The sequence below is a fragment of the Lithobates pipiens genome, unplaced genomic scaffold (genome assembly GCF_037356315.1).
Source record: "Lithobates pipiens isolate NorthernLeopardFrog02 unplaced genomic scaffold, aLitPip1_a1.2 Scaffold_8, whole genome shotgun sequence".
Lineage (NCBI taxonomy): Eukaryota > Metazoa > Chordata > Amphibia > Anura > Ranidae > Lithobates > Lithobates pipiens.
This window is the reverse complement of record NW_027507903.1, coordinates 535513188-535537371: the sequence shown is the minus strand read 5'-3', so window position 1 is coordinate 535537371 and position 24184 is coordinate 535513188. Positions and strand designations below refer to the sequence as shown.

At 43.3% G+C, this 24184-nt stretch overlaps 1 protein-coding gene across 1 annotated transcript in view; it reads right to left on the bottom strand.

Moving 5' to 3' along the window:
- The window catches only part of USP39 (ubiquitin specific peptidase 39), a 47357-nt gene that overhangs the window by 19138 nt on the left and 4035 nt on the right, over window positions 1-24184 (bottom strand). Inside the window, exons 2-9 of the mRNA XM_077469572.1 lie at window positions 22200-22275; window positions 22016-22110; window positions 21791-21927; window positions 21053-21205; window positions 17885-18110; window positions 16733-16810; window positions 7415-7482; window positions 1011-1199 (exon numbers count right to left, since the gene is read on the bottom strand). Coding sequence (XP_077325698.1) covers window positions 1011-1199; window positions 7415-7482; window positions 16733-16810; window positions 17885-18110; window positions 21053-21205; window positions 21791-21927; window positions 22016-22110; window positions 22200-22275 — 1022 coding nt within the window. The remainder of the gene's footprint in view (window positions 1-1010; window positions 1200-7414; window positions 7483-16732; window positions 16811-17884; window positions 18111-21052; window positions 21206-21790; window positions 21928-22015; window positions 22111-22199; window positions 22276-24184) is intronic.

Sequence of the window (24184 nt, the reverse complement as noted above, 5' to 3'; positions counted from 1 at the left end):
GGGGGGGGGAAAAAAGGACAAAAAATGTATTTGGGTACAGTGCTGCATGACATTCAAAATATGAGCACCGAAAGCTGAAAATTGGTCTGGGCAGGAGGGGGGTTTAAGTGCCCAGTAGGTAAGTGGTTAAATGTTGTAAATAAGCAAGTTTTACCTTCACTGATGGCCACTGATAGGCATCACTGGTGGGCACTGTTAGAGCTGCACTGATCATCACGGCACTGAGTGCCTCGGTTAGCGGCATAGATGCCACCTCTATGGATTGAAAGCACAAGGAGAGGAATACAGACAACTGGCAAACCCTGAATACATTGTGATCAGCTGTTATTGGACACAGCTGATCACATGGTAAAGAGCTGCTGTGATTGGCTTTTTATCCCAATCTCTAATCAGCTATGCCCAAAGGACCCAGCAAACACAGACGCTGACCTATAAACGTTCTCCCGGCAATGTGTGACCGTGCCGTAGCTGTCATTTGGCTATAGCACGGTCGTGAAGAGATTAAAGGAATAATGCATAAATGTGCATGTATTGCTGAAATGTACTGTAAGCATTGCTTTGACATATGCTTTAAGCCTAACAAACATGTTTTGCCATTTAGACTTCATCAAAAACAGGAGGAAACGTTTAGCTAAAATACACAGCTTAAAATTGATTATTTTTTACATGTAGAGTATTACTCTGATCACAATGATATAGCTTTGCACAAAAGCATTCCTCTAAACAGAGATAGGCTACTACTAACTGGCCTTGGTGTGAACTGTCAGGAACCCACACCCACTAACTAGACTTTAAATGGTGGGGAATGAAGCACTGGGCCAAAATATCTTCAGGGGACCTCAGAGACTTCCCTCAGGGACAGGAAAGCAAGGACGGCATTTTAAACTCTTCCTGTCTGTCCCTTTACAGGTGCAGCGATCTGCATCTCGTGGGGGGTTTTATGATGTGATGGACACATACTTGTCCAACGCTATGAAAAACTCTATTGTATCACGTTTATGATCTTTTACCTTTTCAGTGACACCATTGAACTTGGCAAGGATACTGAAGAGAGGCACTTGTGGAATGATCAGCTGTTCTTTCTCATCCTTGTACAGAGGAGCAGTGGGGAGATCCAGAGTCAGGTACATGAAAGGAGATTCCAGCTTGGTTTCCTGATACTCCTCATTCTGCAGGAGCTGCTCTTTCTCCTCTGCTGGCTGCAAGCACAATGACGCAATGGTTAGACCAGCTATTAATTTCATCACACACAATCAGAGAACACTTATTATGCGAACAGAGGCTGTTGTGCCTTAACACTTCCTATGCAACGTCCTTACCACAGACACAGCACACAACAGCAGAACAGGAGAGAGGTAGAAAGACAAAACATTTCTGTGATGCAGCAATATCAGTCAATGGTTTTCCAGAAAAAAAAAAAAATGTAAGCAAACATCAGAAGAATTGCTAATTTCATGCAACTTTAGCTTTAACATGGACTTTGTTTTAGTTAGTCATACACTATGGGGGTTATTTACTAAAGGCAAATACACTTTGCACTGCAAGTGCACTAAGGCTGCATTCACACCTCAGGGTAGCGTTTTTGAGCGTTTTTACCGGCGTTTTGTCGCGTGTATTTGCGCGTTTGCATACATCGTTTTTTTAACATCAGCGTTTTTTTTTCAGCCAATAGGAAAAATATTCATCTCTTTTTCATCTGCTTCTGCTTTTCATCTGTCATTTCCTTATGTAAATTATATAAATTATATTTTCTCCTGAGCAGATACAGCGACAAAACGCCCATAGAAACGCTCATTGTCACTTGAATCGAGCATTTCCATTAGTTTCTATGGAAATAAAAAACGCCCAAATCAGCCCGATTCGCGCGACAAAAAAGGGTCCGGAACTTGTTTGCGCTTCAGGCGTAGGGCTTCAGGCGACTTGGAGTGGAGATGTGAACCATCTCCATTGAGAATAATGGATTTTTTCCCCTCCAGCGTTTTGTAGCTTCAAGCGACAAAACGCTCAGGTGTGAATGGGGTAGAAGTAAAGTCACTGTAGATCCGAGGGGGACATGCAAGGAAAATAAACAGCATTTTAGCTTGCACATGATTGGATGATAAAATCAGCAGAGCTTCCATTCATTTAAAATATACTCCTTAGATTTAGAGCGACTGCACTTCTAAGTGCACTTGCATTTACCTTTCGTAAATAACCCCCTATGTGTCTGTGGACGCAGTGCATATGACTGGGAGCGAGCCCCGCAAGCTAATCCCCCTCAGGATAGAGCTTCACAGAGGGGGGTTAGCTATTGTGGGGAGGAGCCGAGACAGCCGCAGATGGACCCCAGAACAGGAGGATCGGGGCCACTCTGCGCAAAACTGCATAGTGGAAGTATAACATGTTTGTATATTAGCATATTATACAGCACAGCACAGTGCTTGTGTTGTGTAATTTGGCCCCCTGTATCACCTGAAATACCTGGCTGATCCTGCCTCGCTATGTACTTCCCCCTGTAAACTGATCACGGGTTATCATGGCTGCTGAGCCCTGACACCATGGTCAGTTTACATGCCTCTCTCACCCGCAACGCTCCTGTATGCTCTCCCTCCGTCCTTTCCCTCTGCCCATCAGCTCTTACAAGTGCCCAACCCTCTCCTCCTGCTGCTAAAGTTTTTTTTTTTTTTTTTTTTTTTTTAAATCAAAAAGGTTTTTATTGCTCACAAAATATTAATTATCCAACCTGCCATCTATGGCCACATTTGTTAACAATTAAAACTGATTTCTGCTCATGGTAACTTTGGATTCGTCACACTCCGTGCCATGCAATCACCCATTACCACCGACCTTGTGCTGCCTGCATCCGTTCTTACTTCTGAAGCTATTTCAATATCCGTCTGGGTGTCCGAGTCTTACTGTGCCTACACCCCTCTGATCAGTCTCATGTGTACCAACTCCATTGGACTTAGTCCTGATGCGTCAAGCCATGCGCCCCACAGTTTGTCATATTTACCAGGGTTCCCTCTATGCTGTACTTCTCCATTATAAGTGTTTTAGCCATGTGTTAAATCCACGTTTTAGTCTTTGGTGGTGCGGCTGATTTCCAACTCAGGATTGTTTTCTTAGCCTGAAACAATGCCCTGGCAAAGGCAGTTCTCTTCTACTCCTCTGCTATTTCCCCCTCCAGGACTCCCAGCATGCAGTTTAGTGGTTCAAGGGGGACATTGGTTTGGAACACCTGATTCAGTGTAGCCAGAACCTGCCACCTACCGCACAGTGGGTTGGGTATTCTACCCCATTTTGTATAGTTTTACAGGTGTATATTGAACTCTTAGTACGATGTATAATTGGGATACCTTTTGTGCCACATTTAGTGAACATGTATTGACTGCCTGCAGGGGCTCCTCCCACAGTTCACCTTCAATGGGCCCTAAGTCCGCCTCCCATTGTGTCCTTGCCTTTATGGGGTGTCCCTCCAAGAACGATGACAATAACAAGTTGTAACATTGGGAGAGTATGCCTTTTGTGTCAGATGCGGCTTGTAACATGTGAAAGACCGCAGTGGGGGGACTGGTTCCACTCCATGGCCTCCCCATGTGCCCTAACGGTATGTTGAATTTGTAGATAGTAAAAAAGCATGCTATGGGGCAATACGTATTTGGATTGTAGGTCCTTAAAGGGGAGCAAAGCCCCATTGTGAAAGATGTGCCCATTGGGGTCAACCTGGGTCCCTGTTGGATCTTGGCTAGTTCTGCATAGGTTTTATTTCCCCATATTGGGCTAAATGCTTGGAACCCTGTTACCTTTTGAAGTTGTTTAGTTTTGTTCCACACCTTCTGAAGGAGTGCATACGTGGGCATTGATTTGTTAGGCTTTTGGAATTGTTGGTCCTCTAGTCCCTCAGGTATAGATTCCACCCACAAGCCGAGCAGCATGGGTTTGGCAGATGAGACTCCTGATGAGGGAGTTATGGCCCCTATCAGATGCTGCAGCTGTGCTGCTAGATAGTATATCCAAGGACTGGGCAGAGCAGGGCAAGCCGTATCGAAATCCCCTGATCTGTGGACAGTTCCTCTCCTGAGCCACAAGGGGCTCAACGGCTAGAGCAAAGAGCAGGGGGGACCCCTGCCTGGTCCCCCTGCCCAGTGCAAAACCTTGTGACAATCTATCCGACATGTGTATGGCAGCCTGTGGTGTGTCATACAGTAGTCTCACCCATCTAATAAACCTGGGACCAAACCCAAAACTTGGCCAGCACAGACCACAGATACTGCCAGCCCACACTGTTGAATGCCTTATTGGCCTGCTGCTAAAGTTACTCTAAAGTCCCAGTGTCTATGCCTTATAAATTTTAATGCCTACTATACTTGATTTCAGAGCATCGCCCAGAGCTCACGTGACCGGCCACCTCCCTCCTCCTGACTGACGTCAACGGGGGGGGGATTCTCGGCCCCTCCTACTGTAGCTGTCAGATCGGGAGAGGAGAGAGCTGGCCGATCACGCGAGCGACGAATGGCGCTCTGAAATCAGGTATAGAACGGCTTTTTATTGATAAAGTACAGAAACTGGGACAATTTTCATTAGCAAACAGGGAAGGTTGTGTAAAGATAACAACTTTAGAGCTAAAGGCAAAAAACAATTCCCCCATTTTTGGATATAGAGGAAAGGAGGGTTATAACACCAGTAATGTCTTTTTTTGCAATCCCTTGGGGAGATTTCCCTTCTTGACCCATAGCCATAACAGGACAAAATCCCTATAAAAGTGAGGGGATCCTTTTTGGCGCCAGACTTGAAGATTTCCCCTCTAATACCGTTCTGGGGACAGCCCAAAATTTTGGATTTTCTTCTACTTTCAATGATGGCTGTAAACAAGACAAATGGAAAGGGTGAATCTCCCTAATAGGGGGCACAGATAGCAATAAAAACCCAAGAGGTGTTCTAATCCCTCTTCACTCTATACAGTGAAGGGAAAAATAAATATTTGATCCTGCTGATTTTGTAAGTTTGCCCACTGACAAAGAAATTGTTGGCCTAGAATTTTAATGGTAGGTTTATTTTAAACAGTGAGAGACAGAAGAACAAAAATATCCAGAAAAACACATTTCAAAAAAAGTTATAAATTGACTTGCATTTTAATGAGTGAAATAAGCATTTGATCCCCTATCAAAATCAAGATTTCTGGCTCTCAGGTGTCTTCTATACAGGTAACAAGCTGAGATTAGGAGCACTCTTAAAGGGAGTGTGCCTAATCTCAGCTTGTTACCCGTATAAAAGACACCTGTCCACAGAAGCAATCAGATTTCAATCTCTCCACCATTACCAATATCAAAGAGTGGTCAAAGGATGTCAGGGACAAGATTGTAGACCTACACAAGGCTGGAATGGGCTACAAGACCATCGCCAAGCAGCTTGGTGAGAGGGCGACAACAGTTGCGATTATTCGCAAATGAAAGAAACACAAAATAACTGTCAAACTCACTCACGTCTGGGGCTCCATGCAAGATCTCCCTTCGTGGAGTTTCAATAATCATGAGATCAGTGAGGAATCAGCCCAGAACTACATGGAAGAATCTTGTAAATGATCTCAAGGCAGCTGGGACCATAGTCACCAAGAAAACAATTGGTAACACACTACGCCGTGAAGGACTGAAAACGTCCCCCTGCTCAAGGAAGCACATGTACAGGCCTATCTGAAGATTGGTAATGAACATATAAATGATGCAGAGCAGAACTGGGTGAAAGTATTGTGGTCAGTTGAGACAAAAATCAAGTGCTTTGGCATCAACTCAACTTGCCGTGTTTTAAAGAGGAGGAATGCTGCCTATGACCAAGAAGACCACCCCACCATCAAACATGGAGGTGGAAACATTATGCTTTGGGGGTGGTGTTCTGCTAAGGGGACAGGACAACTTCACTGCGTCAAAAGGGACGATAGACAGGGCTATGTACCGTCAAATCTTGGGCGAGAACCTCCTAGCATCAGCTAGGGCATTGAATGGGTCATGGATGGGTATTCCAGCATGACAAAGACCCTCAAGAAGCACATTAAGGTCCTTGAGTGGCCCAGCCAGCCTCCAGACCTTAATCCCATAGAAAATATGTGGAGAGGGCTGAAGGTTTGCGTTACCAAGTTAAAACCTCTGGTCATCCATTGCAAAGTGCTCCTTCAACATGGCTACCCTAGAAATGGCGTATAAGGTTCTTCTATGATAGTACTGGCTTCCAGCCCAGATAGCGAGTTCAACCCCATCCTGTAGTGACACGTGCCTTCAGGGGTCTGTAGGCAACAAGGGGATGTCATACACGTTTGGTGGTTCTGTCCCGATCTCTTGGGGTTCTGGCTCCTCTATTCCTTGTTCCATATAACCTGTGTTTCGTTTGCCATGGTGAAGAGCATTCTAGCCGATGGTTCTTGAAAAAATGTCTAGCATCTTAATGATCCCCACTCTAAATGTCTTAAAATATGGTCACACTGGTGGGATTATGCTCTCCCCACCTTGCATCCAAACAGCCTGGGTCTTGCCCAATAACCGCCTTGTAACTCTTCCACTCCGCAGGACTTATACTTTTTTCTCCCCCCAACTCTATTCCTTTTTAGTCTCTCTTTCTTTTTCTCTCTGTTATGGACACTGGGCTTACGGAGGCCCTGGATCTTTTTTGTTTGCCGACTTGCAGCTACACTGTAAAATACCCATTTTGCACTCTTTTACCAACTATCCACCCCAACTGGGGGCATCCTGTGGAACTGTACACATTTTATCCTTTGATGCAAACTAGTGCACCTGCAACGCAGACTCTCCTTGTTGGCCCTTGAACCTGGGAGACACACGTGGACCTTCGGTTTGTTTCCCTAGGTCGCATAGTGGACATTCATTACCTATAAAAGTTATCTGTTCATGTTCTCTCAGCCCATGCCTTTTCATTAGGTTTGATATAGTATACACCTGCGTGGGCAAATGGTTGTCATGCTCATTACAATAAATTATTGTACCAGAAACCTTAATGACTTGGAGAGGATCTGCAAAGAGGAGCGTGCAAACCTGGTGGCCAACTACAAGAAACCTCTGACCTCAGATTGCCAACAAGGGTTTTGAGACCAAGTACTAAGTCATGTTTTGCGAAGGGGTCAAATTACTTATTTCACTCATTAAAATGAAAATCAATTCATAACTTTTTGAAATGCATTTTTCAGGATATTTTGGTTGTTCTGTCCCTCGCTGTTAAAATCAACCTACCATTAAAATTATTGGCTTATAATTTGTCAGTGGTCAAATGTATAAAATCAGCAGGGGGGAATCAAATTTTTTATTTTTAGTTTTTTTTTGTACAGTGAGGGGAAAGAGAAAAAAAAAAAAAGTAAGAAGGTTTTTGCCTTTATCTTAACACAGAAATTGTTTGCCTATACATCTAATAAAATTCTGTGGTTTCAGCTTACCAGATCAGGGTGGGGCAACTTCTTGGTGAAAATCCTCATCTGTCCCTGAAACACTTCAGTCACAATTGCTGAAAGACACAGGAACATTCAGCTGAAAACGGTGAAACATATTATAAAAAGAAAGTTGTACAACCAGTGAGCAGATGGAAAAATGACCCCCGTTATAACAAACTCTTATTGAAAGGTTATGAAACAAACAAAAATAAAGTTGTATTTGGAGGGATTGCCAGGTGTTTAAATCTCAATTTGAGAGATGTACAAAATAAAAACACCTTAAAGTGGTAGTAGACTCAACTTTTATTTTAACCTGAATGTGTGAACATCACTCTAGGTCTCCCCATCTCCGCCTTCGCTAACACATTATCCAGGCGCTGGCCAATCCATAGCTATGCATACTAGCACGTTATATGCCTTTGCCTTGCAGGGAGAATTTTTTCTTCTCAAATAATCTTTCAGGACAACCTTGAAGAGCGCAGCTCCGCCCATTTTCAAGGAAACACGTGCCGTCTTTAAATACCTCCTCTTCCACCATGGCCTCAGTTGAGTTTCCGCCGCCATGTAGCTCATGCTGGAACCAGGGAACTGCTCTCTCTCCAAGGTGGAGGGAGAAGGCTTACCTCTTAAGTGTGTCTGCCTGGAGTGCAGTGACCATCCCAGCATCCCCCCAGTATGGGCGGGGGGTGTTCGAGTCCCCAGCCTCTCCAGCTCAGGGGAAGCAATGGCCCACAAGAGGCCTCAGTGTCTGAGTGCCTGGGGTCCGCAGGTATGGTGCTGCTGGCGGCGGCGTGTCCAGGTCCTGGCTGGCGGATGATGTCATGTCCAGTGATACAGCTTCCTGTGGGTTTGTGGCTGCAAGTGGTGCCCTTCGCCTGGAATGCAGAGGCCAAGGGGGCGGGTCTGTTAACCAGCACTTCCGGCCCTCGATGACGCTGGGACCAAGTAATAAAAAAAAATAAAAAAAGATATACTCTCTGCTGGAATGGAATAGAGACCGACAGCTATGGTGGAAGAAGGCGCCCCAGGCACTGGTCAGGCCCAGGTAAGAAGGGTACAGTGGTACCTTAATTCTTTTCCATATGGGCTTATGCATTGGTTATTTGTGTGATCCTCCTTGCAGGGAGCCTGTGGCTGCATGGTCAGAGGCAAATTCGCTCAGACCCTGCAGTCTGGACATGGTGGTTGCTGCTAGCTGGGGGCTTGTACTGCTCAGGGCACTTTTCCATTCTGTCTGGTAGTGGTCTAATTTTGCATTAAGGGTAGGAAAGTATTCAGGGACCTGTAGGTGAATGTTATTTATTCACAATGCAGGAAAAAGCGTTAGGAAAAACCAAGCATTCAAACCCACCAGGTCAGAGGAAATGCCCATCCTGCAAGAATCTCCTCAGATTCATAGCAAAAGGCAATGTGCAGGACCTGTATTAAGGAAATGGTTGAAGAGGAAACGTCCCAACAATATAAGGACCTTTTTCCCTTCAGTATGAGAGCTTACGAAGTCGTTGAGTTTGGTCAAATCTAAGCTGGCCCAGAGCCTGGCAGGTCAGGTTGAGAGCAGAGGTCACTGACTCAGGGGATGAGGGGACAAGTACTCTTCCCTCCCTTATGGATTCAGATGAGGAGGAAGATAAGCTATCACTGGAGGAAGCAGATTATCTCTTAAGAGCAATCTACACTACCCTCTAGATCCAGGAGCAAAAAAGGTACAACTATCAGTTAATGATAAAATGTACCAAGGGCTAGATGACACTAAACAGTGTTTCCTGTCCATAGAATCCTCTTGGTCGCAGTGAAGAAAGAATGGAAGGACCCGAGAGAGGCCCTTTTCCAAAGCCCTTAAGAGAAGGTTCCCCTTCGAAGATAAGGAGACAGAGGTATGTAATAAGAAATCCTGAGTAGATTACATATTCTTGCAGGATTCCCGTTGCACTGACCTAGCATTCGAGGACATGGGGGTGCTGAAGGATGTGATGGATAAAGAGCGGACTCCCTCTTGAAAAAAGCATGGGATTCCACATCAGCCAACCTCACACCCGCTATGGCTTTCACGGTAGTCGCAAGGAACCTAGAATGCTGGTTAGAGAAGCTGAAGAGCCACGTAGAGGCAGGTACGTCACTGAAAGAACTACTGGAGTCCTTTCCATTGATACTGAAGGCAGTAAAATACATGGCTGATGCATCAGCTGAATCAGTAAAGATGTCAGCAAGATGGTCAGTGCTGGTGAACCCAGCCAGATGTGCTGTCTGGCTAAAGACTTAGACTGGTGACACAGCTTCCAAGATAAAATGAAGTGGCCTACCCTTTTCAGGTTATCTTTTTGGTCCAGAACTTGAAACGGTCTTGGACAGGACAGCTGACAAGAAAATGGCGTTTCCTTCCAAAAAAGAAATAACCAATCAAGAAGTTTTTTTGTGCTGTTCAACAGCCCCACAAAAATAGGGATCAGGACCAGAAGCACCACTGGGTCTCCCAAAGGGGTAAGGGAAGAGTAGGAGTTCTTTTCAGATTCCCCCCCCCCCCCCCGACCATCCCCCTAAGAACAAATGACAATCTCACTGCATTGGGGGGGGGGTTGGGATTGTCTGCCTTTCACCTACAGCGGGAAAAAAACACAAGCCTGTATGTGAAAATAAAAGTCATCCCCCCCAGGGATACAGTCTGGAGTTCTCAGAAGCCCTTCAAATCTTCAGGTGTCTCAGGCTCATCTCAAAAACGTAGGGTGGCTCCTGGATCTATAAAAATCCAATTTAGAGCCAGCGCAGGAGACGACATTCCTGGGCTATACGATAAACTCAGTGCTTTAAAACGTTTTGCTGCCAAGATAGAAGATGAAGAAGATCCAATCTGAGGTGAGAGAGATTCAAACTAATCTCTCAGTTTCAGTCCGATCGACCAAGGCAGTTTTGGGACTTCTCACGGCATCAATCCCAGCCATACAGTGGGCCAGACTACACTCTAGGCCTCTCCAGATGAATATTCTACAAAGATGGTCACACCAGGAGATGTTAGAAAAACAGACAAGGGCTCACCTCAAAACATGAAACGGGCGCACTGGTGGTGGAGGGCTTCAACCAACCTGGCCAGAGGTCTATCCTGGGTTTTTCCCCCTAGACAAGTGTCTCACAACAGACACAAGTTCTTGGGGTTGGGGAGCCCACCTGGAAGGCCAAACCTCTCAGGGGGCCTGGTCCAAGGCAGAAGCCCGAAAGTCAAATTGGTGGCAACTGAAGGCCGTTTTTCTCTGACTCCTAGCCTTTCAACAGGCAGTCAAGGGACAACATGTGCAGGTTCTCTTGGACAATACAACTGCAGTAGCTTATGTATTGAAACAAGGAGGAACCAGGAGCAAAGGACCGCCAGGGTCTGAAGCTCGATGACTCTCCTTGCCAACGTGATGGCTACCAGAAAAATTGTTTTAAGAACTACGTTTTTTTTTTTTTTTTAAGGATTCTTCCTGTAAGCTTTTAAACGGAGCTCCCGTGAGACACTGTAAAACAGACAAATCCCAACTGGGGAAAAACGCTAAGGCCTACCGGCCTATTCAGTGCAAGTGCCCTAAAAAAATGGAAACTAAGATCTTTTTGGACAGTCTTCTAAAAAAAAAAAACTGATAGAGCTGCCACCTTGGTTTTCAGGGTGCTGGCTACCAGCCCCTTCTCCATTATGTCATGGAGAAATTCTAAGACTGACACTACACTTTTGACCTTGGAGGCCTTTAGAAGTGCACCAGGAATTTAACTTTTTCAAAACTTTCAGGTATATGGCCTGAGTTACCTCCTACCTACTGGAGAGTAGGGTCTTCACTAATTTATCAGATAGTCCGTTGGCTTTTAGGAGGTCTTTTTCAGAAACCAAGCAGTTGTAACCAGTCTGCTTCCGGATGGTTAAGGAACCCCTGTGTTAGCAGGTCCTTTCTGGGCGGCAGCTTCCATGGAGGTTTTGCGGCCAGGTTTAGTAATGTCGCAAACCAGGGTCTTTTTGGCCATAAGGGAGTGACCAGGATCAGTTTGGTATTTTCTTCCCTGAATTTCCTTAGGACCAGCGGAATCGGTGGGAGGGGGAGGGGGGGGGGAGCGTAGCACAGCTGGTAATGCCATGGATGGGCGAAAGCATCTATGCCTACGGCCCTGTCGTCACGGTGGAGTGAGAGAGTCTGTTCTTTCGAGTTCTGTTGGTTCGCGAACAGATCTATTTGAGGTTGCTCCCAGAGATCATCAAGAAGACTTCTTGGTTTAGACTCCACTCTGCTTCCAACACTCTCCTTCTGCTTAGTAGGTCTGCTAGCAGATTCTGGGATCCCTTTAGGGGGACTGCTGACAATGAGGCCACATTTTGTTCTGCCCAGGTAAGGAGCTGACTGGCCAGCTCCAGGAGTCCTGGCGGTAACAGAACCAGGAGTCCTGGCGGTAACAGAACCCTTTTCAAAGGTTTTTTTCAGACCGGATAATCCTTCAAACAGAACCAGCATTTCTACCTAAGGTTTCTTCAACTTTTCACCGTTCACAGGAAATAGTCTTGCCAACTTTCTCCTCAGCTCCTGCCAATCCAGGAGTAGAAGCTTTCCACACACTGGATGTGAGGAGATCCCTGCTACACTTTCTAACAGTCACCAAAGAATTTAGAAAATCAAATGCTCTCTTTGTGATATTCTCAGGTTCACGTAGGGGAGAAAACTTCCAAAAGCACTCTGGGCAGGTGGCTTAAATGGGCAATCACAGAGGGCTACAAAGCTAAGGGAGAAACACCCCCCTCAGGATTTGCTGCTCATTCTACTAAATCAACGGTGCTGTGCCTGAACAAATATGCAAGGCTGCCACATGGTCTAACTTCGACATTTCAGGTTGGACCTGCTGGCCGCCGCAGATCAAGCCTTTGACATGGAAAGGTACTTACTGCAGGCAGTGGTCCCACCCTAGGTGTAAGTTTCTCGGTTATCCACTCAAAAGGTTGTCCTGAAAGGCGATTTCAGAAAGACTTTGTTAGACTTACCGGTGACTGTATTTCTAAGAGCCTTTCAGGACAAACGTTACAGTTTAAATCTTGTCATGGTTGTTTGGTGGTTTTCTGTACTTTGTTTTACAATACGTCAGAGACCACTAAATAACTGAGGCCAGGGTGGAAGAGGAGGGATTTAAAGATGGCATGTGTTTCCTGGAAAATGGACAGCTGCGCTCTCTCCAAGGTTGTCCTGAAAGTCTCTTAGAAATACCGTCACTGGTAAGTCTAAGTCTTTTTCCCCTTTCAATACTTACTACTGCTTTAAAGCTGACCTTCAGTAATTTTGTCAACTTTCCATCTATTAAATCCTCTGTCCTAGTTGGTTTAACTTTGGATATTAAAACATTTGGCCACAGGGCGAAGTGACATTACATAACGTTGTTTCGCCCAGCTGTGCCATTCTGCCGCAGTACAACTGTGGCGGCTGGTTGGCAAGTGGTTAAAAAGTGCACATCGTGTTAGAATTCTCCCTTCTTGTTCAGCACTGGGAGTGTATTCTTGGCATACAGCCAAGACAGCCGATTAGCCAATTACTCTCTGCTAATCTATTTATAGCAACCTCGACACAAATTGCAGGCTGGTTTTATCTTGGTTGACAGAGAACTTGTCAGAAGTTATGCTGATAACAGAGCAACGAAACAGCAGAAAGACACTGTACTAAGTGCTTTGGAGAGAGATAAGAAAACACTACAAATATATGTGCTTAGCTAAAATTTCATGAATCAGGTTTACATCCACTTTAAGACAAGTGTTTTTAGTTTTTTTCCTGTTTTAGAATAAAGGTTTTACATAAATTAATACAATTGTGATCCTTGTAAGCACAGCTGTCAATGTTAAATGGTTTATCTCCATCCACAGACTGCTTTGTCTGAGCAGGCTGGTCTGTTACAGGAAGTTAAATAAAACAACAGACTAAAGCTGGCCATAGACGGTTTGTATCTCGGCCAGTTCAGCAGAGACCGCCCGACATTTGAACCACGTATGGGCAAGCTGAATGTATCCAAAGTTATTCGATCAACTTGGGTACAACCAACCTTTCAGAATCTACATGCAATTATTGCTAGTGGCTGTTATAGCCGCTAGCAATAATCACTGTGTTCTCGCGGCGGGGGTGGCTTCTCCCGCCAGGAGAACACAATAGCTTCACGGGAGGTATTGCCTCATCAACACTGACTGCTCTGATGGGAGAATCTAGCGATTTTCTTGCATGCAGCAGGAAAGAAAAACGATCCATCTATGACCGGCTTTACAGGATGGATCACCAGGTGAAAATAAATGGAAGAGAGACTATAAAAGAAAAACAATGTGGCCACCACATCATTGGTAAGCTGCAATTTAATACATTTTTGTTTTTATACTGCTTTAACCACTTTAAGACTGGGCCTCTTTTTTAGATGTGGTGCTTACAAGTTAAAAACATTTTTTTTTTTTTTGCTAGAAAATGACTTAGAACCCCCAAACATTATGCATTTATTTTCCTAACATCCTAGAGAATAAAATGGCGGTTATTGTAATACTTTCTGTCACACCATATTTGCGCAGCGATCTTACAAGCGCACTTTAAAAAAAAATAAAAAATACACTTTTTTGTATTAAAAAATAAAACAGTAAAGTTAGCCCATTGTTTTTTATATTGTGAAAGATAATGTTACGCAGAGTAAATTGATACCCAACATGTCATGCTTCAAAATTGTGCCCGCTCGTGGAATGGCGACAAACTTTTACCCTTAAAAATCTCCATAGGCGACATTCAAAAAATTCTAAATGACGTCTTGAATAACGAAATGCGTAGGGAAGAGTTACAGTATGTCTTTGCGTCACTTCCAGTCAAGGCCACGATTGTTTTTTTCTACCCGGCGCCTGCTCCATATTCATTCATGCTTGCTTATTTTAACAAAAAGTATACTATTTTACCTTACCCATAAAGTAAAATTTTAAAGCAATATTACGCTATGGGCACCCCTCTCTTTTGTATGTAAAAACTCAGATGAATGCCAGTAAGTGATATACAGATTGCACAGCTGGTTCCAGAGAGCTACACAGTGGCTTATACTGTGCACCCCTGGGGGGGGTTTAGGTCAGGTGAGTTTGCTGGCCAGTCAAGCACAGTTATACCATGATCTTTAAACCAGGTATTGGTACTTTTGGCAGTGTAAGCAGGTGTCAAGTCCTGCTGGAAAATGAAATCAGCATCTCCATTAAGTTGGTCAGCAGAGGGAAGCATGAAGTGCTCTAGGACTTCCTGGTAGAGGGCTGCGCTGACTTTGGACTTGATGAAACAGAGGACCAACACCAGCAGATGACATGGCTCCCCAAATTATCACAGAAAGTGGAACATTTTGCATTGCATTAAGAAGTCAAGGTCCCAGAGTCTGGAAGAAGAGTGGTGAGGCACAGAATCCAAGTGTCATGAGGTCCAGTGTGAAGTTTCCACAGTTAGTTGGGGGGGGGGGGGGGGGGGGGGGGGTGTAAGGTCATCTGGTGAATGCAAATCTATTACCAGCATGGATAACATCACCGGCACCATTGTCACCTAAAAAGGACTAATAATATTATTTTGATCAAGCACTGGACACTGAATTTGAGCACAAGTCACTTTATTGAATTAATGGACTAATTTCACCATTTGCCTTTTAATATTGTTTTGAATTTGTATTTTAAATCGCAGTTTTACACAGTGGCACATTATGCATTTTATTTATTTTCTGTTTTCTATTTAGTTGGTCATATTTCTGCTAAGGATTGCATGGCCATGCAGTAAGCCTTTGTAGCAGAGGGTCAAACACACGTGAGCACTTACCATTATTGTATTGTGTATCTGCACCCTCATACTTATTAACACTCTATAGACTACACATGATATTTTTGACACCCCATAGCAGAGGGTGTAACACATTGTAGCACGTATTTATTCTGGTTTTGTTTATAATATTTTTTTATCAAGACCTAATTGTATTAGGTGAAACACTTAGTATTTAAACACACCCTTCTTTATTGCAACCCCACAACAGGCAGAGGGTGCAACACAGCAGCATTTGAATCAGCAATTTTCCATTTTAAAAGTTTTTTTTTCCATGAGATCTTTTTTTTTGCAGGCACAGGTTTTTATTTCTGGTCTCCATCACCTGTTTTTCTATTATTAGAAAAGAGGATTAGCACCATATCTACACCTTTCTACTAATTCTCATTGCTCCACCTAGGTGGTAGTAATATGTAGAGGCAGCAATGCCTCCTTGATCACCAAACATTCTCTATACAATTTCCTGTTGTGTACACTCTGTGGTGCAGTATCACAAAACATTTTTAAAAAAGTTCAATTGGTTGCATGTTTTCATTACAGAGGAGGTCTAGGGCTAGAATTATAGCTCTCGCTGTATTGATCACGGTGAGAACTCATATGTGTGGTTTGGACACCGTTTTCACATGCTGTGGCTACTCAAGTTCGCTTCTGCACACGAGCTCGGCGGGACAGTCTCGTTTAAAAAATGTTTTATTTTTTTTATTATTTATTTTACCTTTTATTTTTACACTGTTTTTAATAAAAAATAAAAATAAAATTGTGTCACTTTTATTCCTATTACAAGGAACGTAAACATCCCTTGTAATAGAAAAAAGCATGACAGGACCTCTTATATATGAGATCTGGTGTCAAAAAGACCTCAGATCTCATATTTGGACTTAAAAGAAAAAAAATGTTGTCATTTTGAAAAAAAAAAAAAAAAAAAAAAAAAAGTGCCTTTAAGACGTATGGGCAGAAGTGATGTTTTGACATCACCTCCGCCCTGCTATGGTATGGAGACGGGTGGGGGGCCATCTTCCCCTCACTCATCTCCATACCTAGCAAGGAGACAGATGCGATCGCCTCAGTCGACGACACCGATAAGCGGCGGAAGGCACCACCTCGCGGGGGGGGGAACCACCTCGCAGTGTGGGGAGGCCCCCCTCTCCAGCCACCGATAAAAGTGATCTTGCTGCGAATCCGCCACAGAGACCACATTTACCTTGTAGTCGACCGCCAGCTACAGCACAGGGATACCGGGATTATGGTAGCTCGCTGCTGCTATAACAATGATATCTGTCCCCAAAGTAGGGACGTACATTGGCGTGCGTCGGTCAGCAAGTAGTTAATAATGTTCTTGGGATACCCTTTAGAGCCACCAAACTGAGTAGTCTGCATCCATCAATTCTGATATTAAGGTTTTCTCTGTCATGTAAATGTAATAAATCAAAAAATATTCAGAAATGATGTTAAACGAAAGTGAACCAATAAGAATTGCAAATGTTTACTACAGACGACAATATGTATTGGAAAAGTGGTGACTTACTTATCTTATTCTTCTTAGTACCCCCAAGAGCAGAGGTCAAGGCATTTAAGAACCAGGAAAGAAAGTCCACACCATCACCTGTAACAGATTAGGACGACACTTAAAACACAACATACAAATCTTGGAAAAACAATGCCAGATACAGGTATAAAAGGATAGTTGTTATATACTGTACGTGGTTGGCAAAGTAAAAAATGTTTTGACCAAAAAAAAATAAAAAATTTAAAAATAAACTTATCTGCATTAGTCAACTGCTGTTTTTCCAACAATAAACCCTGTATGCTCACCGATGCGAGTAATGTAGAGGGAGACCTATGGAGAGCATTTTCAGCCTCCCTCACTTGCTGCTTGGCACTGTGCAAGTGACAGACAAGTAGACGAATGTTCTTATAAAGGAATTTCAGCCCAGCTCTTGGCACAGCTAGGTGTCTAATTTGGAAGCAGCAAGCCAATGAGGGTGCAAACACTGTGGTGATTTACTAAGTCCTGGTTCACACTTGTGCTCTCTGCAATATTGCATTGTGATTCAGACCGCACTGCAGAGCAAATCACATGCAATGCTTTTTCAGCCATACAGTTAGTATGGCTGATATCGCATTCGGATAAAACTCACATAAGACCCTTTTTCGTTCCGCACCAGAATCGGAACGCATGGGTGTTCACACCCATGCATTCCGATTCATGTCGGAACTGTCAGTTTGCAGTGCGATATGCAAGCTAAAATGGTGGTGTCATTAACAATGTATTGACACTTCCAGTAGTTCACATATGGCAGTGTAAACTGCCGTTGGGTGCGATGAAGGAACCCATAATGGATTTGCAGGGTTCCCACATCGCACAAGTGTGAACCGAGCCTTAAAACTGGACAGTGGAAAATCTGGTGCAGCTGTGCATGGCAGCCAATCAACTTCTAACCTCAGCTTCTTTAAGTTTTTTTTTTGTCAAAAAACACCCTTGAAGCTGATTGGTTTCTAGGCAGAGCTGCACCAGATTTTGCACTCTCCAGTTTTAGTAAATCGACCCCTATGTGGGTGAGTTTGTTATTGTGAAAAACACCACAGGGACACAAAAAAAATAAAAAAAAATAAAAAGTATTATCCTTGAAAATTGCAGGTATCACAATATAAAAGCCTTGTAACACATTGGTCTCACCTTGTTTTGTGATTTGGAATTTCTTCTTGCTGCACAGAACCACAGCTTGCAGCATTTCATGAGGGGAAACATGGGCTTTAAAATTTCTGGGGTTCCACAGCTTTCTCATCAGCTCTCCAAACCTCTGAACCAGCAAGAACATTATATCTCCTGGGGGGCGCTTGATGTCTTTATAATTCTCTTCTTCCTGGAAGTAGTTCCTTAATGGGGGCACGTTGGATAATGCCTAGAAAATAAACAATATATATCCTAAGCGCTCTGGTTACCACAAAGCCTTCAGTGGTCTGCAGGGAACAGGGAAACAAAATCAAAATTCTCAGCTTATTCCCACTATCTGTAGAGTGAGCAGTAATGCTGACCATAGCTAAGCAATTTTCTTGGGTTTTAATAATGAACATTTTCTGCTACAGAAAAAGGGCAACTGATGGCTCACAGGATGCTGATGCACTGTGTCCATGTGTATTGGAGACATGTTCTAATTTCCCAAACATGCTGCAGATTTAATTTTGTGGCTTTTAAGTTGTCTTTCATCCCCAACATTCCTATTTTCCAGTAGTCAAATAACCAAAATTTGGTGAAATGTTAACTAAAACCACATCGGAGTCCTTCTAATTTGTATTGTCTGGTGACTTGAAAGTTAACGTGAACAAAAAAGATAAAGTACCGCTCTAATGCCATCACTGATATCAGCCAACATGACATGTAATGAACTGGTGAAGATCGTATAAAACTGGTTGTCCAGCTACAATATGCTACAGAAAAATGGCAACTGACGGCGCACAGGACGCATACTCACTGTGACCAAAACTAAAGCAGTAACGCAAGACGGCTTCAACTCTGCTTTGCATGTGCCGGAGAAGTCCCCTGAGACGAATTCCACCCCTTAGTGGGCTTAATCATTGAGGTAGCTCAACAATGCACACCTTCCCTGGCCTTTCAGTTATACGATCAATGTGAGTGCATTTTATGTTGTGTGGTTATGTCAGACAAATAAAAAGTTTTATGGCGGTAGTTTGGGCTTTTGTTTTTTGTTACAAAATTAAACCTGAAATACAACTTTCTTTTTTATGATTTTTTATGATTCTCGTATGTAACGATAGAATCCCTTAAATAAATCAATGCCCCTGGGGGAGAAAACATCAGTGAAGCCAGCATGGGATGATATAGCACCCCTTATTGCAGGATAGGACACTCTACTCCTTATGCACTATTCTATGGGCCCTCTTTGCCCTGTTATACAATTACATATCTGGGTTTGATGACATCAATTTTGGAGCGTTGTATACATCTATCAAAGAGTCTCATCTGACTCGTAGGCGTTTTTGCAATGTATTATTCAAATGATCCATGTAAGGCTGTCTGCTTGGGTTGACAGAAGTATAACTGGAGCCAGAAGGTGGTGATAGAGTGGCTTCCCTGAAGAAGATAATTTTTTGTTTCAATCGAAACGCGTTGGAAAAGCCACTCTTTGTTGTTCTATTTTTGTACATAATGTATGGTGTATTGTGTTAAATATTTATGTATCATTTTTGTATGTATTTTGAAAAAATGGTTTGTTTTGTATCAATAAATATATTGTTTTTATATAACTTCCAATGACATTGCCTTTAAAATCCCACTCTCTTGAGGTATTCCAATATTATGTATATTTTGGGATGATGGCAATAACATGCTGCTCTAAATGAGTCTATATCCAAGTTGTGGCTTTGTATCACGTGACATTCTGTATATCCTGCTGATAGACTCTATTCTTTCCACAGCCACTTCCTGCAGCAGCTAGACCCTAAAACACAACCCTTTCAGACTCTGCAAACAATGTAACTTCCTTCACGGCTCCAATGGTGGGTGGGATTAAATACACCCTAATTAGCATTCAATCCTGCCCAGTCACACCTACAGGAAGACTCCAAACCTCCAAAGTCCTGCTTACAGATCACAGCACTATCCTTTCATACACAGCCTGTTCAAAAAGTTAGCTGTGCTGCTGGGCATAATTGAATGGTTAACAGTTATAATGCAAGCCTGCCCAGTTAAATATGCTGACCAGCGTGAACAGGGAGAGTCTCACCCCTCAGATCCTGTCTTGCTCTCTGTGAACTGATTTATTTACATAAAGGAAATACCTTCATATTAACCTCCCATAGCCCTTCCCTCTGTAGTCTTGCTGTAAGCCATTATTCTTGGTCATGCTGCAAGACAGGAATGACAGAGGAAGTATGAAATTTACACCTTTTACCACTTGCATAAAGGCCCAGAAACACCTACAATAACTCTAGGACCTATCCACATCAACTCCCAGAACTGCTACAAGTGACTCTCCTATCCCACCCAGAAGCTACAGAGGCTCAACAGATTGTGGGACATGTAGTATCAGGACTGGAAAAGGAGTGAAAAACGAAGTCAGAGAACTTTGAAATACAGTCAGATGGAGGAGTGACATCACAGACACAGAAACCTGCTGTATACAGCTAAAAGGAGGCAAGTTACACATACGGACAGTGGGGTTGAGATTACCGTATTTATTGGCGTATAACACGCACCCCAAGTTTAGGAGGGAATTTAAAAGAAAAAACCTTTTAGGAGGGAAGTTTAAGGAAAAAAAAAAAAACTTACATTTAAATGTCCATCAATGCAGCCTTATCAGTGTCATTTGCAGCTTTGCATTGCAGCCTTGTCAGGCATTTGCAGCCTTGCATTGCAGGCTTGTCAGGCATTTGCAGCCTTGCATTGCAGGCTTGTCAGTGTCATTTTAAAAATGGCGCCGCCGAGATACACAGGACATCCGCTCTGTATCTAGGCGGCGCTCGTTCTCGGCGGCTTTCGGGTATTTTCGACCGCACTCGGGTGTTCTAGGCCGCACTCGGCCATTCTCTGCGGCTTTCGGCTTCCGAAAGCTGCCGAGAATGGCCGAAAATACCTGAAAGCTGCTGAGAGCAGCACAGAAAGTTAGGAAAGGAGGTGGATCGGCGTATAACACGCACCCCCGATTTCCCCCTGATTTTAGGGGGAAAAAAGTTTGTGTTATACGCCGATAAATACGGTACTTTACATGCATGATGCATCTGTTCTGTGGAGGAAAAGCTGAAGTTCTTCTTTAATGAGCATATAAATCAACAAAGAATAAGTGCGGTGGAGTCCCATAAAAAACATTTTCTTTAAAATGCTTACCTGCAGAACAGCATTAGCATAGTCATTAGCTTTGATGTTATTGAGCCCCACAATGCCTGGCAAATAGGTAGTTCCATCATATGCTCTTGATAACTTGGCCTGTTTATCCAGATTACTGATCTGGGCTTTGGTAAATGTTGGTTTCAAAACATACTGCAGAAAAACAAGAGAAATGTGAGGAAAAGACAGGGTTAACAAGCAATGAAAGAAATAAAGTGCATTTAAACTAATGGTGTACTTATGTAGGTAGGTACTAGAGAGACACCAAAATTTTGGCTGCCCAGAAAAATGGTGTTAATCAGCATGTGATTTTGCTGTGCTTATGGTGTGTTTTTTATAGGTCATGTAACTCAAAACGCATCAAAAACATAAAACGGGAGCATCATTGATGCTTTCTTGCTGTGTTTTCAATGCATTTCAACAAGAAGGTGTGTTTTTTTTTACATAGACCTAAAATGCAGCAAGTAGGACTTTTAACACCACATCAGAAGCTCGATGGACCAGTGTGAAGAGAAACATAGAATTTAATGGGATACATGTTTCTTGCACTAAAAAGGTGCCAATAATGGCTGACAAATTCATATTCATGATATTAGTTAAAAAATGTTACATATATATATATATATATATATATATATATATATATATATATACACACACACACACATATAATATATATATATATATAGTTACCACATTGAAGGCTACAAAGGCCAATATCACCACTGTTCTACTTACTGTGATATCCTCCAATGATGAGTCTATGATCTTATAATTATCAGGCAAACAATAAAACATCAATGTGTGCAGGTTCAGAAAAACGTGGTGGCTGAACTGTACACTGTGTATGTAGGCATGAGACTTCAACCCCCGACCTAAAAACAAGAAATAATCATAAATGACACACTTGTCTTTACATCTGCCAATGCACATGCTCAGTAACACTCCATCCATGTCACTCACCCTGAAAGTATTTGCCACACACCAGACAAGCGTATACATTGATGTGAGACAGTGAAATAGAACATAACTTTTCAAAGTCAAAATCCAGCAAACTCCTGAAAAAAAAAAGCAGACAAGGATTCATTAGATGAGAGTTGATGAGGCAAACAGCGCTTGAAAGAAGCCACTCTCATAGTATACAAACCTGTTAATAGTGTCTAGGTATGGGCAATGGCGGCTACGTCTGTCTTCGTGTTCACTGCGACTATATTTTCCTGAAACTGAAAAAAAAAAAAAAAAAAATATATATATATATATATATATATATATACACATTTGGGCCAATGGATTATTACTCTATATAGACATCAGTGCAGGCTCCAAGATGTTAAGATTAGAACCTTTAGTAAAACACAACACAGGGGCTTGAGAATCACAGACGCATGTCAAAATCAAAAAAAGATGGTGAAACCCTTAAATTACAAAGTGTATAGCTGCTGACAGTATGAAGAGAAAAAACATTTTTTTCTTTTTATTCAATTTTGTAAACTTTTTTTTTTTAAGATATTTTTTTTTACATACTCTCAACAGGGAAGTTCAGCTTAACCATAGTGGCCCTCTACTACTCTGGGGGGAGGAGGGGCGATCAGGATTTTTCTTTCAAACTGTTACTGCTTACAACAGTGGTAATCACTGTTCTAAGCAATTTATTTATTTTTCTATCTTTTATTTTCAAAGATTATAATACAAAACAGAGTCTATCAGGCATACCCAGACTCACACACACATTATATATATATAACATGAGCAATCCAGGTACCTTGTCTAATGACATTGCGGCAGTGACCTACTCTGCCTGACCAATTTTAATAGTTGGTTTACCTATGTTCTATCTTTACATAAGGATTCCATATGTGTATATGGGCCCGCTGCGGGAGGCGAGCCCCCAGTCTATGGGGTCACACAAGCTAGGCAGCACGTCCGCACCCCCACCCCCCTTTGGGGCCAGGTGTGGAGCATTTTTCTTTACCCGATTTACCTTCCCCCACTCTTCCATATGACAGGGCCGAAGGTATGCATGTTTACTTCTTCCCTTTGCATTCCCCCTCCTCCCCTTCTGCAAAAAGTGTATTTCTTTGCAGTTATTCCTTTGCTATATAGAAGAAAGAGTTAGAAGAGGGGCCACACATGTTTGTGGGTCAGATGTTCCTGATGACAAGGGTAAACCTGCGTACATCGGGAGATCTGGATGGAGGGCAGATCCTGTGTGGAAAAGCTGCTCACTGTGGCTGAACAGCAAGGAAGCACAGGTCACCCGGAAACAGCGTGGCTGGAACCATGCTGTTTCCAGTGACCTATGCTTCCTTGGTGTTGGGCTGTGGTGGGTGGCTTTCCCACATGGGCTCTGCCCTCCATCCAGATCGCCTGGTATAGGCAGGTTTACCCTTATCAGGGCCCTCCGGCAAACCTCTGCTGCTGCAGGACGGAATCGGATCCACCCCTGGTAATGCTGTTACACATTGAGCTCTGACTGCTTGCCGCTTTTATTGCCGCTTCATTTTTGGAATAAACTGTGTTTTATCTGACTCTCTACGTTACTGGGCTCTGGACTTCCAATCATCACTATCATTAGCCCCACACATGGCCCATGGACAGTTTACATTATGGTGCATTATAGCTCGAGCACCTGGCAGTGGTTTGGTGTATAAATGTCATTCCCCATCATCCCTGGGGACACTTTTTGGCTACCCTACTTTTTTTGTGCCCCTTACTAACTCTAGTGCTTCAGCTGTGATCATGACACTAGGATGAGGAGGCGATCTTTTAGCGCTCTGCTTGTGTTGTGTAAAAGAAACATTTGGGGTCACAAAAAAAAAAAAACAGACTCATCTCTATACTACAGCATTGCTGCTGCTGTCCCTCATTGGCTTTAAGCTGAGTGATCACATGATCTTTGACTGCTCAGTTATCGGTCAGCTTGGAGTGGCGGGAGTGACTGTTGGTAACCAGCCTTCTGCTCTCTCTAGCACTCACTGCAGCATCAGGCTGGAGAGGGGATGGGTGGAGCTGGCTTCAGCTCTTAGCTGTATGCTGGGATCTGGAGCCATTCACCAATCAGGCAGCTTGGTGGATCCCAACAACATGGTTGGGATTCTCCCAGAACCTGGATCAGTTCTGACATCAGCCAGC